The sequence below is a fragment of the Salvia splendens genome, chromosome 1 (genome assembly GCF_004379255.2).
Source record: "Salvia splendens isolate huo1 chromosome 1, SspV2, whole genome shotgun sequence".
Lineage (NCBI taxonomy): Eukaryota > Viridiplantae > Streptophyta > Magnoliopsida > Lamiales > Lamiaceae > Salvia > Salvia splendens.
Window position 1 is genome coordinate 1,266,575 of NC_056032.1, and position 15,161 is coordinate 1,281,735.

At 37.0% G+C, this 15,161-nt stretch overlaps 2 protein-coding genes across 2 annotated transcripts; one reads left to right on the plus strand and one right to left on the minus strand.

The window, feature by feature from the left end:
* The first annotated feature begins 274 nt into the window (after nucleotides 1-274).
* On the plus strand, nucleotides 275-4,832 carry LOC121806881 (L-ascorbate oxidase homolog). Its single transcript, XM_042207053.1, has 6 exons — nucleotides 275-614; nucleotides 770-879; nucleotides 2,319-2,589; nucleotides 3,228-3,676; nucleotides 3,749-4,114; nucleotides 4,310-4,832. The coding sequence occupies exons 1-6, from the start codon at nucleotides 483-485 to the stop codon at nucleotides 4,599-4,601; spliced, it is 1,620 nt and encodes a 539-aa protein (XP_042062987.1). The 5' UTR covers nucleotides 275-482; the 3' UTR covers nucleotides 4,602-4,832.
* A 565-nt stretch (nucleotides 4,833-5,397) lies between these two features.
* Nucleotides 5,398-10,507, minus strand: LOC121806872 (prolyl endopeptidase-like). The gene is made up of 12 exons (XM_042207044.1): nucleotides 10,228-10,507; nucleotides 9,816-10,035; nucleotides 9,525-9,725; nucleotides 9,317-9,387; nucleotides 8,892-9,054; nucleotides 7,883-8,476; nucleotides 7,045-7,425; nucleotides 6,879-6,954; nucleotides 6,734-6,797; nucleotides 6,367-6,502; nucleotides 5,708-5,821; nucleotides 5,398-5,628 (listed from the first exon to the last, which is right to left on the minus strand). Exons 1-12 carry the CDS (start codon nucleotides 10,503-10,505, stop codon nucleotides 5,563-5,565), a joined length of 2,364 nt encoding a protein of 787 aa, XP_042062978.1. The 5' UTR covers nucleotides 10,506-10,507; the 3' UTR covers nucleotides 5,398-5,562.
* Nucleotides 10,508-15,161: the final 4,654 nt, after the last annotated feature.

The window sequence follows — 15,161 nt, forward strand, 5'->3', positions numbered from 1 at the left end:
GTGGGTTATACTAATAATTATGCTATTAAGTTTTACTAATGTTAAATAGTTTTACTATGTGAAATAATTATAATCCTTACACGCATTTTATACGCGTAGAGTGTTTTATTTCATATTGTTTTTTATTAGTGGAATTGGTCAATTGAAACACAACCTCATTACACGCTGTAATCATTTCATATGCTGACTTTTACATACCCCATAATTCATTTCAATTTTCCCAAATCCAATTTCCCTCTCTCCCATTACAAATCACAGCCACAAAATTCTCTTCATTACAAACAAATTAACTTTCTTTTTTGTTTTTTCCCTCCTTTTTAAAAATTAAATTTAAAATATTAGAAGCAATCCAATCTGTATCGCACTTTATATATTCCACTGGACCCTTTCATTCTTCAACAACTTCACTCCCATTCTCTTCATTTCATCACTCAAAAAAAACTCCAAAACAACAACACTTTTTTTCCTCCTCCACCACCACAATGCCATCTCCGCCGCTGAGACTAGCGGCGCTTCTCCTGTGCTTGGCCGCCGCCGCCGCCGACAGCCCCTACAGATTCTTTGATTGGAACGTCACCTACGGCACCATCTACCCTCTTGGAGTCCCTCAACAGGTTCCTTTTTTCTTCCTTCTTGAAAAAGTTGATGAATGAAAAAGTTAGTGTTTTTACTATATTTTGTGCATTGTATCAACAGCCCTTTTTTAGTTGTCGAAAAGGGTGTTGGAATATGGTGTTTTCTTGATTTTTTTTAATGATTTATGGTGTAGGGAATTTTGATAAATGGGCAATTTCCGGGACCGGAAATTTACTCCGTCACCAATGATAACATCATTGTCAATGTGTTCAACAGCTTGGATGAGCCTTTCCTTATTCATTGGTAACAAACAATCCAACTTTTTTTTTAATCACCTACACTTTTATGTGTGTTTATATACTAAAAACATTTCGTGCAATTTACTCAAAAAACAACACATTCGTCCTAATTAGATCTAGAAATATGTCTTGTTGTCATGGACTCATGTCATACATAACCCCACTCTCTATCACTCTCTATGCTTAATTTTCTTCCACATTAATCGAACTCTAACATTATATGATGACCTTTGTAGTACTAGTTACAAATATCGGGAAAATCATGAATTTTGGTCTATTTCTGGTCAATATTTAAAATTATTCGATTATATTATAACTTTGTCAACTTTTCAATTATTACATTATTCAAATTGTAAGATTATATGATAACCATTGTAGTAGTAGTAGTATTAATTAGCTAGGATGCGGTGGTTTAAATTGTAATATCGTATGATAACCTTTTGTTCGTAGCTCATACAAATGTAGTATTCTAACATGATTTTAATCTACAAAAGTACTAATCTTTAATCTGTTCGAGAAAATTCCCCCTGATGAGGTGATATTTTAATGCAATTCACGAGCAACTGAGACTGTAATTAATATATTAACACTAGGGCGGTGGACACACACACACACATAGCTATATAGTACTATATTAATTACTATTACATCTATTACAATAAATTCTTACCTGCTAAAAGGGTAATGCTTTTTCAATAATTGCAGCAGCGGAAGTCAAAACTTAATTTTTTGATAAAAAAACAATTTGAACCGTAGCTGTATTAGAGTTTGCATATTAAAGCTAATGTGGGAGATATATGCACATGGATTTTAAATAATTATGAATGAATGCACATGGAGTGTTACATCATTAATTTGTGTAGATCCAAATTTTATCTTAAAGAGACTCCTACACTGCATTCCTAATTGTCAAATGTAGTAACAGAATACTTTTAATTATATCATCAAATTACCTTATAAGTATTATTGACTAGACCAATTTTGAGCTGTAATACAGCGAGAGGGGGCACTTATTGATTTGTCATTTATCGAACTATGGTTTCTATTTATAGACAAATGATGCATTGTTCTTGACGATTTCATCACTTTTTATTTTATTGGACTATTGCTTCTTTTAATTATGTTATTCCTTGAAGATAGCAAAAATAAGTGCTCCCTCTTTTCCATAATAAATGACATACTTGGAAAATGACACAGGATTTTAGGAAATGTTGTTTTGTGTGTTAGACGGAGAAAGAAAATAGTATATTTATATTAATGTGAGAAAGAGTTTTTTCCAAAAAAAGAAATGTGACATCTTTTATGAGACAAACTAAAAAGAAAGTGTGACATCTATTATGAGAGTGCTAGTATTTAATAAATTTGAAATAAAAACTAGTATTGCACATGTGCGATGACACGTTGAATCGTTAGGACTAAAAGTTCGAATGTCGACAAAATTAGGAACGGAGTGCAGAACAGGAGGAACTCGTTTGAGGACGGTGTGCTCGGGACGACATGCCCGATTCAGCCGGGGCAGAACTTCACATACATACTACAAATGAAGGATCAAATAGGGAGCTTCTTTTACTTCCCATCATTGGCAATGCACAAGGCTGCTGGTGGATTTGGAGGCATCAGAATTATGAGTAGGCCTCTAATTCCAGTCCCATTTGATCCACCAGCAGATGATTTCACCCTCTTAATTGGAGATTGGTACAAAAATAATCACACTGTAAGTATCAGTTTTTGCCCTTTATTTCCCATCTTTATTGTTGTTTACATACATTATTAATACCATTAATGGGAAGATCATGGGAAATTAAGAAATGCTAGTTGTCACGTCGTTTTCAAATACACTAGACATCATGTGCATATTTTTATAAATTTATGAATATAAAACTACACTGAAATTCTTGAATTTTAAAGAAAAAAATTTGAGAGGGGGGAGAATATTATTTATTTTATCCAAGTTTTTAATATTTTTTAAATTTCGTGTGTGTCGGTAACGTGGTGGGCCTACCCAACACGGAAGGAGTAGGAACAAAAGGTGTTACTCCTTATCGGGCCGGGCCCATTTGTTAGTAATTATTTACGGCCCATTTGTTTTAGTGGGCCTACCGAATTAACTGTGCATTTACTATATGCTCTTTATACCAATCTACTGCTAAGGGTCTTGAAATGCTACATTTTATTAATTTCATAAATTGACGTTTCAGTGTTACATATATATAGATGTGCGTGAAGTGGGAAATAAATTTTGATAAAGTTATAGTACTATAGTAAATAAATGATTAATACCTAGTTAAACTATAAATCGTTTTCTTGATCTATTTTCTGCGTCCGCCACTGATGACACGTTATGCAATGTAGGTGTTGAAGACGATATTGGACAGGGGCAAGAAACTGCCTTTCCCCCACGGCGTTCTGATCAACGGGCGCGGCCCTGGCGCCACTACCTTCACGGTGGACCAAGGAAAGACGTACCGGCTGCGCATATGCAACGTGGGACTGCAGAACTCCCTCAACTTCCGGATCCAAGGGCACAAGATGAAGGTGGTGGAGATCGAAGGAACGCACACGCTCCAAATCAGCTACTCGTCTCTCGACATCCACCTCGGCCAATGCATGTCCGTCCTCATCACCGCGGACCAGCCCCCCCAAAACTACTACGTGGTCGCCTCCACCCGCTTCACCTCTCAGGTCCTCAGCAACACCGCCTTCCTCAAATACACCAGCTCCAACACCCCGGCATCCGGCCCACTCCCCGGTGGGCCCACCACTCAGATCGACTGGTCCCTCAACCAGGCCCGTTCCTTTAGGTACCGTACCGCACCACCCTACATTATATATTTAGTAGGAGCCCAAGCAACCCCCTAACATTTTTTTTGCAGGACTAACCTGACGGCAAGTGGGCCAAGGCCGAACCCGCAGGGGTCGTACCACTACGGCATGATCAACACAACCAAGACCATCAGGCTGGCCAGCTCGGCCAGCCAGGTGAACGGAAAACAGAGATACGCCCTCAACAGCGTGTCTTTTGTGGCGCCCGACACGCCCATGAAGCTTGCCGACTACTTCAAGATAGACGGTGTGTTCCGCGTTGGGAGCATCTCAGAGGCCCCCAATGGCGCAGGGATGTACAAGGACACATCGGTGTTGGGAGCGGACTACAGGACCTTCATCGAGATTGTTTTCGAGAACTACGAAAACATCGTGCAGAGCTACCATCTGGCTGGCTACTCTTTCTGGGTAGTAGGGTGAGCTCCCAAAACTAGCATTTTTCCAATTATGAGACAGATATAATAAAAAAGTGATCGGAGTATTATTAGTAGAAAATGGTCCAATCTCATTAGAGAAAAAAAAAAGTAACCAGAACAATAAGAGTGTCTATTTTTATAAGACGAAGTGAGTGTTTGTAATATTAACAAATGGTTATTATGTTATGTGTGCAGAATGGAAGGAGGGCAATGGAGCTCAAATAGCCGGAACCAGTACAACCTCCGGGATGCAGTCTCCCGTTGCACGGTGCAGGTGTACCCCAAGTCGTGGAGCGCAATCTACATAGCGCTAGACAACGTGGGGATGTGGAACTTGAGGTCAGAGTTCTGGGCAAGGCAGTACCTGGGACAGCAGACGTATCTGAGAGTTTACACGGCCTCAACCTCGTTGAGAGACGAGTATCCGATCCCCAAGAACGCGCTGCTCTGTGGCAGGGCTAAAGGAAGGCACACCCGCCCCATATGATTCGAGTAACACAAAATACATTTCATTACTGCATTGATGGTTTGCAGATCTAGGTCTCTTAAGATTCAGCTACCACTCTTTTTTTTTCCATTCAGTTAATGTCCTTAGCTCAAGGTCAGGTCACCATTCTTTTTACTTTACAACTACTCGGATATTGCATCTTTCTTCTTATCAAGTTATATATACTTAAAAAAATTTCATTGTTTCAACCAATTCAATTGACATTTTCTATCTCGGATGGGATCACTGGATATTAAGTTTTGTCAAAGTTAGTTTTTTCTGGTGACTAGACATTTTAACGTTGTGAAAATTAAATAACTTGTGATTACTCTATGTTATATTTTAGTAAATACACAGTAAAAAAATAATAAATTTGGTATTTACACTGACTTCATTTGGGTATAGATGCATGTATTTACAAAAATTTGGCAATTTTCATTTCAACTTGAGATTTAAGATAGTGATCATTTTCACCTATTAACACTATAACAAGACTCACTTGCATGATTAAACTCGAACAAGTTCGTTAATGATCAAATGTTCATCATATCCAAATTTTATTACTCATGGAAAGAATTACTATACACATGCAATCGATAATCTTGTTTCAAAATTTAAAATTTTATAGGACGGACCATAATGAAAAAAAAGACTCTTTTTTTAAGGAAGGACGAAATATTTAACTCCATAATTGATTAGCATGAATTTCATGGATTGTGTGCATCGCACAGCATAGAGCATTTGTGAGAAAACTAGCGTTAATTAAAGCAATAAGTTTTCTCATGTGGCAAATAACTGGAGAAAACAAGCTTATCTCTCTTTAAAATGCAACGTGCAAGCATTTGTCTGGAACGATATTAAATGTCTCAATACTAGAAATGCAATCATCTGTCCATTTAAATGAAGCAGAATAATAAGAAATAAAATGTGATTCTGCACCTACTATCAAATTGGGCTTAGTCTAGTCTGTCCAGGTTGCATCAACCACCTTCGCCATGAATGCATATCTATCCGCAGCTTCATCAATCTAAGATGCCGTTGTTTCAGATTAGATGTGTCGTCAACGTGGATTTACAAGTGAATTTGCATGAGCTAGTGGTACTTACAATTTTCTGAGTTGGCATTCCAGCTCCATGTCCAGCTTTCTGTTCTATCCGCCCGATAATTGGGTTCGTTTGAGGGCTCTTCTCTATGCTTGTGCATAGTTCATGTTGCATTGTCTGTAAGGAACCAATTATAAAATGAAGAATGTAACAAGTGATATTGTGACAGTATCACCACAAATTGGTTTTATTTCACAAAACTCCAGCAGTAGATCATAGTAGTTTTTTTTTTCCAGAAACAGTAGTATTAATCTTATCACAAATAAGATTCAAAAACCACACAATTAATGAACTTCAACTTTGCTTTGCAAAGAATAATTTAGGCACTAAATTTTCTCTCCGCTTCTAGTCCAACACAAGGTCACTTAACTTGGGACATTATTTACTTTTGAAACTTAGACATGCCATTTATATCTAGCGAGAGGTTCACAAAGAATTCATTTGAGTGAATATCAATCTCTCCCCAGTTTTCTCAGGTTCTCAAATTCCTATAACGTGCAGCTTCCATTAAAATTATACTCCGTTCTATTACTTTTGGCAATCTTGACCATAAAGAAAGATGATAACCCAAGGTAGCCATATTAAATCCCCACCCACCAAAAGGCAAACAAAGGTCAATTAACAAAAATGAAAATAAAAGGTTCAATTGGTAAAACACCAACCGCCAATAACTTCAGTGAGTGCAGTGGGACAACCCGATCATCATGGTCAGCCGTCAATAACATAGTGGATGGATACTGAATGGCCTTATCAGATGGCTTATCCCAAGGTCTCCTCACATTATGCAGGGGTGAGTACCTAAAAAAATAGAAAAAACGAAATGTTATATGTTTAAAACATGTTTATAAGCACATTTGCAACACCATTTGAAGTATTTAAATTTGATGCAAACTTCTAATGTGCAGTTTATGAGTAACAATGATACTGAATTACAGCTAAGCCCACATCCCCAGACCAACAGAAATAACTATACTGGAAAAATTAAAAGCAGCGACCCAATTCAATATCTGAAGATGTAAAATAGCTCACTTAATTTGCCAGTGGAACTCTTCCTCCTTATCGGAACAGCCATAGTCTGACGTCCACGCATGGCCTGGTAAACAAATATCAAAATTTCGTAACATACAGAAGAATCTATAAAAGTAAAGATATTTCCTAGAAAATGTTGCCTCACCAATAGTAAACTTGTGAAACCTCAACATATCCATAACACCAACATGAGCAAGAGCACAGCCGAAAAGATCAGGTCTCTGCAATTAGAAAATGTTTAGACTGTTTACTTGTTGCTCATGTTGAACCAAATAGTTTTAACAGTTGTCAGAAATGGAACGAGATGCTACTTGATTGATACAAGCCCCAACAAGAAGTCCTCCATTGCTACCACCTTCAATGCATAACTTCGCGGGCTGTGTGTAACCAGCAGAGACAAGATACTCAGCAGCTGATATAAAATCATCAAAGCAGTTCTGCTTCTTTGCAAGGGAACCAGCTTTATGCCATTCTTGTCCATACTCTCCTCCACCGCGTATGTTCGCGATGCAAAAGACTAAATCTAAATGCTTTGTAATCAGAATACGACTGGCAGAAAAGTATGGGGTAATACTGATATTAAATCCACCATATCCATAAAGTAAGCAAGGATGTGAACCATCCAGGCGAAGACCCTTTCTAGCCACTACAAAGATTGGGATTTTAGTACCATCTTTACTGGTGACAAAAACCTGAAAAGGGTATACATTGATCAAGGATGGTATAAAAAAATACAAGGATACAGAACAAAAAATGTCAAGTCTCTTTCTACCCAATACCCCTAGAAATCTGCAGATACTTTCGTTTTATTTGGCACAACAGATAACCAAACTTTATACAAGCATAAGGAAATCTGAGAAAGACGACATTGAGTAGATTCTTCATCCTTGGGAATTATGAATAGCAATACTTCACATGAATCTTAAAAGTCAAATGTGCACTGCACTACTCAATCTAATACTCACACTCACTTTCACTCAACTCCATTAGCCAGACTCTAAGGACAAAGGACAGGTGATATTATTCTTGAAAATTTCTATTTTTGGGGGGGTGAGGGAGAAGGAATCAGGATGTTCCTCCAGATAAACGAGCAAGTGGTTTCCGCATCAGTAACATGATTTCACTGCATTTCATTAAATAACTATTTACCTGATTGGCTTCAAATTCAGTCCTGTCAAAGCCGGGGACCACTATTTCTCTGAAGACTTTCATGTCTGGTACATCGCCTTCCAACTTGCACATATATATAATTCCAGGGACCAGGAAGCTTGTATATCCAATAAAGATTGTGCTGTCTTTGCGTCGAGCAGAAATTTCAGATACAGTTCCAATGTCAAGTGGTAAATGGTGCAACAGGTCACCTGTTCTCAGGTCCCTTATTTGCAAAACATTTTTCACATCGCTTAAATAATTCACAACTATCCGATTGCCACTTACAGCTGAAGCAGATTCAAGCACATCCTTTTTATCTTCTTGAAGTACAACAGTCCAGGAAATAGGTTCTTTTAGATCAACTCGTACAAGTTTGTATCTTGGAGCATCTTTATTTGTGAGGAAGGTGAAAACCGTCTCGTCATTTGCAACATAGTGATAGGAAGCATCAAAGTTATCAACAAGCTTTACGAAAGGTAGCAACTCATTTGTCCCCCTACAACCTTCAAGTCCTTTCGAGAGCAATGATAGATCACAGTAATAAACCTTGTTGACTGGGTCACAACTTTCTCCAATGTACAAAAGAACATACTGCAAATTTCATATGAAAATCACTATCGAGATTGAACAGTAGATCATGGGAAAATCATTCCGCGTTAACAGGGTTAATTCAAGAGCAAAACAAAATTTGTGATTTAAAACTATGATTTTACAGAAAACTCCCTTCATATTTATCCCTTGATCTTGTTTCACGTTTACACGCTACTATATTTTACCTATAGTCATGAATCAAAGTCAGATATTGATAAAGTTTGGCATGTCATTCATTAACAGACAAGATATTTATCTATCTACAATATATAATCTATTTTGACAAATAACCTTATAAACTTAGTGCTGTAGCAAAAGAAAAAAAATTTACAAGTGTATGGCCAAATCAAACCACAATGTTGGTTGTTATTTAAAAGTAACCCTCCCAAATGGTGACTGGTAAAAGTTTCAGTACCTTCCCATCTTCCGTGACTGAAGCAGAATGTGAATGTTTGGGATTATCATGATCCCTCCAACATAAGATATCTTCAGACTGATTCGTACCCAAAAAATGATAATACACTTCTTGGTTTAAGTTGGAATGGGTCTCTGTGCCTGCATCTAAATTCTCTCCATCTCTTCAAAACAAACCATCAAACATCGACATAAGAAGCTACCATTGAAAAATACAAATGAATAGTATGAAACATGAATTATGAACAGTAGTTCTGAAGCAATGATTTAGTCAAAATTATATTTTAACAAGAAATAGCTTTGACATGCATACAATTGAGATGTTATATATTTATGGTAAAAGGATAATCTGTCATTAGAAAACAAATCAGAACATCTAATTCAAGGAAATTTTAGAATGTTTCTTCGACATCAAGTTCCCCTTACTTCGGAGCTGGATAACGGCTGTAGAAAAAACCCTTGCCATCATGAGTCCAACTAATACCCGAAAACTTAACCTGATAAAAAATATACGAATCAGGCATCACGAACAAAATAAGCGTTGCGTTACAAAGTTAGCATATATCTAAAATAACTCAAAGTTGGATCATTGTAAGAGAAAAATACATAGCAAATATCTGTCCATAAACTTTACCCATGAAACAACATCAGGCTCAGTGGTTTTATCATCAATCTTGATAACTTTAATGGTCACCCAATCGCTTCCACTTGAACTAGTGCCATAGGCCAAGTACTTTCCATCCTCACTAACAGCATATTCACTCAGTGCCACAGTTCCATCATCACTTAAGGTGTTCGGGTCGAGCAAAACCTCAGGTTTCCCTTCCAAACTATCCTGCAATGCCAAAACACTTGAATTTAAACATCCATGAAATGCCATCACAATTTTTAGAAGTCAACAAAGCTACAATCTTAACAAACAGACCTGAACATAGAGAACCGTTTGCGGCTGTAAACCGGTATTGTGGAAGTAAAAATACTTATCACCAACCCTAAACGGAGCATTGTACTTGGGGAAATCAGACAATTTCGTAAGCTTTTCACGAAGCTTTTCTCTTGTTTCGCAAGTATTGAGTACAGAATCGGTCAATTTCATCTGCTTTTCAACAAACTCTCTCGTCTCGGCCGAATCAGGATCCTCAAGCCTAATCAAATTCAATCCAAATACATCATAAAAGTATCTGCTGTAACAGGACAATCTAAACATCCACCCTAAGACCAATACCAAATCTGAAAATTAACTTGAACGAGCTGAAAATATATTCCATAATGAATTTGTCATTAGCAAGAGTTAATAGATGTTATAACCATTGAAAAAAAGGTTCAATTAGAATTACCAGCGGTAGGGGTCAGGGACGTTAACGCCGTGATAATTATCAACGACGGAGTCGTCGCGACGAGCGACGGGGTATTGCAGAATGCGGTCAACGGCGGAGAGCGATGCCATTGGCGAAGATGTTGACGGAGAAATAGAGTTGCAGAATAAGGTTTTTCGCAAATGTCTCTTAGAAGAAGAGACGGAAACAGTGAGAGTGCGGAAATATCTTAGGCGGCGCGTGAATGTGAGTGGAGTTGAGGAGACAATTGCGAGCGCGTGGCGAGTGTGTAACAACATCGTTTGATACACGTATCACATTCATATTTGTTTTTAGATTATAAGTAATAAATAGTGAGATATTTGCTCAATTTCATTATTCGTGGCGAAGTATTTAAATTACGTATCATTAGGTTTTTATTTGCTTGTTTTATGAATTTAATTCAAGCATTTAGGAATTTTAATGGAGTATTTTTGGTATTTATAGTTTTATTTATTTTAATTTTATAAATTGAATGAGAACTAAAAATATTGAATTGTAGTATGAATAGAGATATGTAGAGAGGTAATTATAAAAGTTGTGGCTTAAAAATTGAGGCAATTGATAACATGGTATAGTTTTAAAATGTATGGGTTGTGGACTTGGGTATTTCTTTACTGCAAAACAAATTATCTTTATGAGTTAAATGGGCCAAACACTTGTTATCCAGTCGATCAAGGGAGTGACGACTTGAAACCCTAGGTAGCAAATTAGGGACACTATGTATTTTAAAATTTTGAAGAATACAAAAGTTTTATTTATAAAAATCTAGACCCTACAATTCAACTCTCTTTTACATTTTAAAAAGAATCGACGAAGAAAACCCTAAAGGAAACTTATATTCTTACTTGGCCCAAGCCCAAGGCATGCACAAACCGACCCGGCCCGGCAGTTAACCGCCGGTTCGGGCCCGCCGGTTCATGAACCGGAACCGTGCCCGGAACCGGCGGGTTGAACCGGCAGAAGGGTTGAAGGGTCGGAAGGGCCGGTTCAGGTTCGGCAATATATTGAACCTGAACCGGTGGTTCAAAACCGGTGGTTCGGCGGTTCGAACCGCCGGTTCAAAGGGTTAAATAGTGTTTCGTAGGTTAGGGGTTCGTAGGGTTCGCGTAGGGGTTTAGTATAGCAGTTGGAACCGGCGGTTCGCGGGGTAAACCGCCGGTTCGGGAGCCGGTTTCTGACGGTTCCGACAACTTTTCAGAGGCTAGGCCGTAGGGTCAGTGTGTAGGCCTGCAAAACCGGTCAGAAACCGGCGGTTTTCTGACGGAAACCGTGGACAACCCGCCGGTTTAGGGTTGAACCGCCATATGTTTTTGTATATGCAAAAACAATTACATAATTGTATTTGTATATACTCTAGTCGATGAAGTATATTTCTCTATACGGCTAAATGAGGGAAACTTTTGACAATTCTACTATATTTGTTGATTGTTAGACGAAACTCAACATTTAAAGTTGAATTGCTAAAGGTGTCATTAATTTAGTTATGTAGAAAGATCTTCTTCGCCGGTTAAGAGTATATATATAATACACTTATACGTTTAAGAACTTCAACATCGTTTCTTGTCATTTGTAATTAGTTCTTCACTAGTAGTCTCATTTGTATTTAAATTTTGTTTAAGACTTCAAGACCGCCATATGTTTTCAATTTGTAATTGTTGTAACTTGTAACGTGTAATTTGTAAACATGCAATTTCAATAAAATTGCAACTTTATCCGTATTTTTTTCAAATTTATTTACTCACATTTCATACAAAAAACAAACTTGAAAAGTGTAATGTAAGTTGATTAAAATTGAAAAGTTGAAAAATGCAAAAAAAAAAAAAAAAATTCGTCGAACCGTCGAACCGGCACGGAACCGGCGGTTCAAGCCGAAAACCGGCGGTTTTGAACCGCCCCGTAACCCGCCGGTTTTTTGAACCGGAACCGGAACCGCCGGGAGCTAGGCGGGCCGGTTCAGGTTCATACATTCCCCGACCCTTGAACCGCCGGTTCATGACCCTGAACCGGCGGTTTTCGACCCTTGTGCATGCCCCAACTGAAATATAAATTTCAAACTTAATAGAATAATTATAAAATAACACCTACTACTATCTCTCCCGGTTCCTCACTGGAGTAGACTCGTTGTTGTTCTCCATTTTGCTTTATTGCTCTTGTACAGAAATTAAGTGAGAGAGAAAACTCGTTAAAATAAGAGGTGCGAATGAAAATGACGTGCAAATCGCGTATATATAGTGTTTCGAAAATAAAAAAAAAATGTGTTGGCCGATCACTCGCCGATCGCCCGCCTACAATGGCGGCCAGCCGATCGGCTAGCGCATCGGCCAGCGCTAAAAAATCGGCGTGCGCTCGCCGAAATTCTCGCCGTTTTTCCGCTCGCCGCCTACAATTGTTCGGCTAGCAGACCGGCCAGCGCCGGGAATCGGCTTGTCGGTCCGCTAGCCTCCATTGGAGATGCTCTGACACTATCATTTGTAAAAATCGATTTTATAAACAACTAGTTCATGCTAATAGATCACAATTAGGTAGACATAACTAAGTTTTTTTTAAAAAAAATTCTGCCATTTATTTGTGTTTCTTGTAGTAGTAACTTTTATACCTTGATTTGTGTCGCAATAAACAGTGTAGCAGTTTGACCCTGCGGCTGTGATCAATTACTTTGACTGGAAAGTGGAAACTGAACAACTTTTTTCGAATGTAGTTTCCTTTTATGGGAGAGGAGAAAAATTGGCCTACTTTAGTCAATTAAATAAAAAAAATTAAGACACTGATTATAATGTGTTTGTTTACGGTAAATGACATTGCATCATCAGGTTTGGAAAGCGTGACTAAACATAATTAATGTGAAAACTAGTAGTGCTTGTATAGAATTTTATTGAACTTCTAGGGCAATGATTCAGATGCTTAAATTTTCCAATAAGATTTTTCTTTTAAAAAATAAACTTTATCTTTTCATTTCAATTCGATGATACCAAAAGAGTTGTCATATTTCATGTTATTCTCTTTAGCCACACCATCCACATACCTCCATCCAACCAACCCTAATGAAGAACAAGATCTTAAACTTGGCCCATAGCAAAAATCGATATTCATGTCACACAACAACGGCAACAACAATAGTCTTCGCCACATATATATATATATATACTTACTTCGAAATATAATACACTTCCATCTCCCATGTAGAAACATATACCACTTCGAAATATATACCACTTCGAAATAAATGTAAAAACACCTATAGGAACATAAACACATCAAACTTTAAAAATATGGAGTACTTATTTTAATGAAATTGTGTCGTTTTAAGCATAAGTAAACGACATATCATCGGACATTTTGTCCACATTAGAGATTATAAGTGAGTTACAAGAAAAGAAAAAATTAAACGTGAATGAGTTACCTGAATTTTTTACTATGAATAGTACAAGGAATCAATTTTGATTGCAGTTTTCCATTTGGAAATATATTTGTAAGTTTTGCACAACTTATAATGAGAGTAATTTGGATGCATTATATATAAACGACGTGAATGACATATTTTGAGTACCCCTATATTAAATATATATACATGTACAAAGTATACATGTATGTAGAAGTATTTGTTATTTGGAAAAAATTAAGATCGTAAAACACTAATTACTCATGTCATAATTCATGTAAATTTTGTACTCCTATCTACAATTGACGCTTCTTACATCTTTCTTCCTTTATTAATACGAAGAGCATATTAATTAGGTGTTAAACACAGAGGTAAACAGGTGGAGTAAGAAAATGAAAAAATTAGTAGTTGCATTAAAGTGAAATTGGAAAATGAGATGGATTTAGATGTCAGAAAATAAATATAGAAGGTTGGGAAAAGAAAAGAAAAGAATATAAATGAGGAGCAGCTGCTACAATTAACAATACCTACTGTCTTTAATTTAATGGCGTATGTCAGAAACTCAATCATGAGTCTACGTATGTAAATGTTTATACCATCATCTCTGCAATCCCTAATTATATTCCAACCCTACCACCACATCCATCTTCTCTCCTCAATTTTTCTGCAAAACAACCCATAAACAGAAATCTCCTTGGAATGCAAAACCACCCTGCTCTATTGTCTTATGTTAATTTACCTCAGAAAAAAAAATTCTATGTTGAACACATTTTTCTTTATCAAAACTTTAAGGAAAGAGGAAAAAAGAAGAAAGCAAAACAAATTTTCACTTAAAAGTTTCATTCTCTTTAATGGGAAACAATGGAGAAAAACAAATCTTTGATTTTGAATAAATTAAGATGTCACAAAGAAGCTAGGGTTCTAGGTTTTTGAAATCAAGCATATTTCACAGCAAAGTTTGAAGATGGATTTCTTTATTTTTCATTTGCATGGCACAAATTAAATCAGCGAAAGAATCATGAATAACAATACTACTAGATGTTACCTTGATCTACGAAGAGAGAGAGGGAAGAAGAGGAAGCAAATTTCACGAGGGTTTTGCAAAGAGAATCCAACAGAGCTCAGTTGGCAGTATGCCCACCTCCTAACCTCAAGTTTTCATTTTGTTGGATTCTGATAAAGAATCAAGGAGGTGGACAGAATGCCAATAATCTCTGTAAGAAACCCTTTGACAAACCCTCCATGAACTCCATCACATAGAAACACACCATAGGTGCATCAAGAATTTGGTATGAGGTGATACAAGAATAGGGGCAGTTAGGTACACTATTTAAGAGGAGAGGAGAGGCCTCAATGTCACAGCTAATAAGAGGGGTCTAGAGAGAGAGGTCTAATAAAGATTTAATTAAGATCATTAATGACATAAGCATATTTTAATGAGATACATCTAAATAATTAGACAAAATCAACCATTTGATAAAATATATATGCTTAGTCTAGGGAAGGTATGTCCAAATGATGGGACAAAATCGAT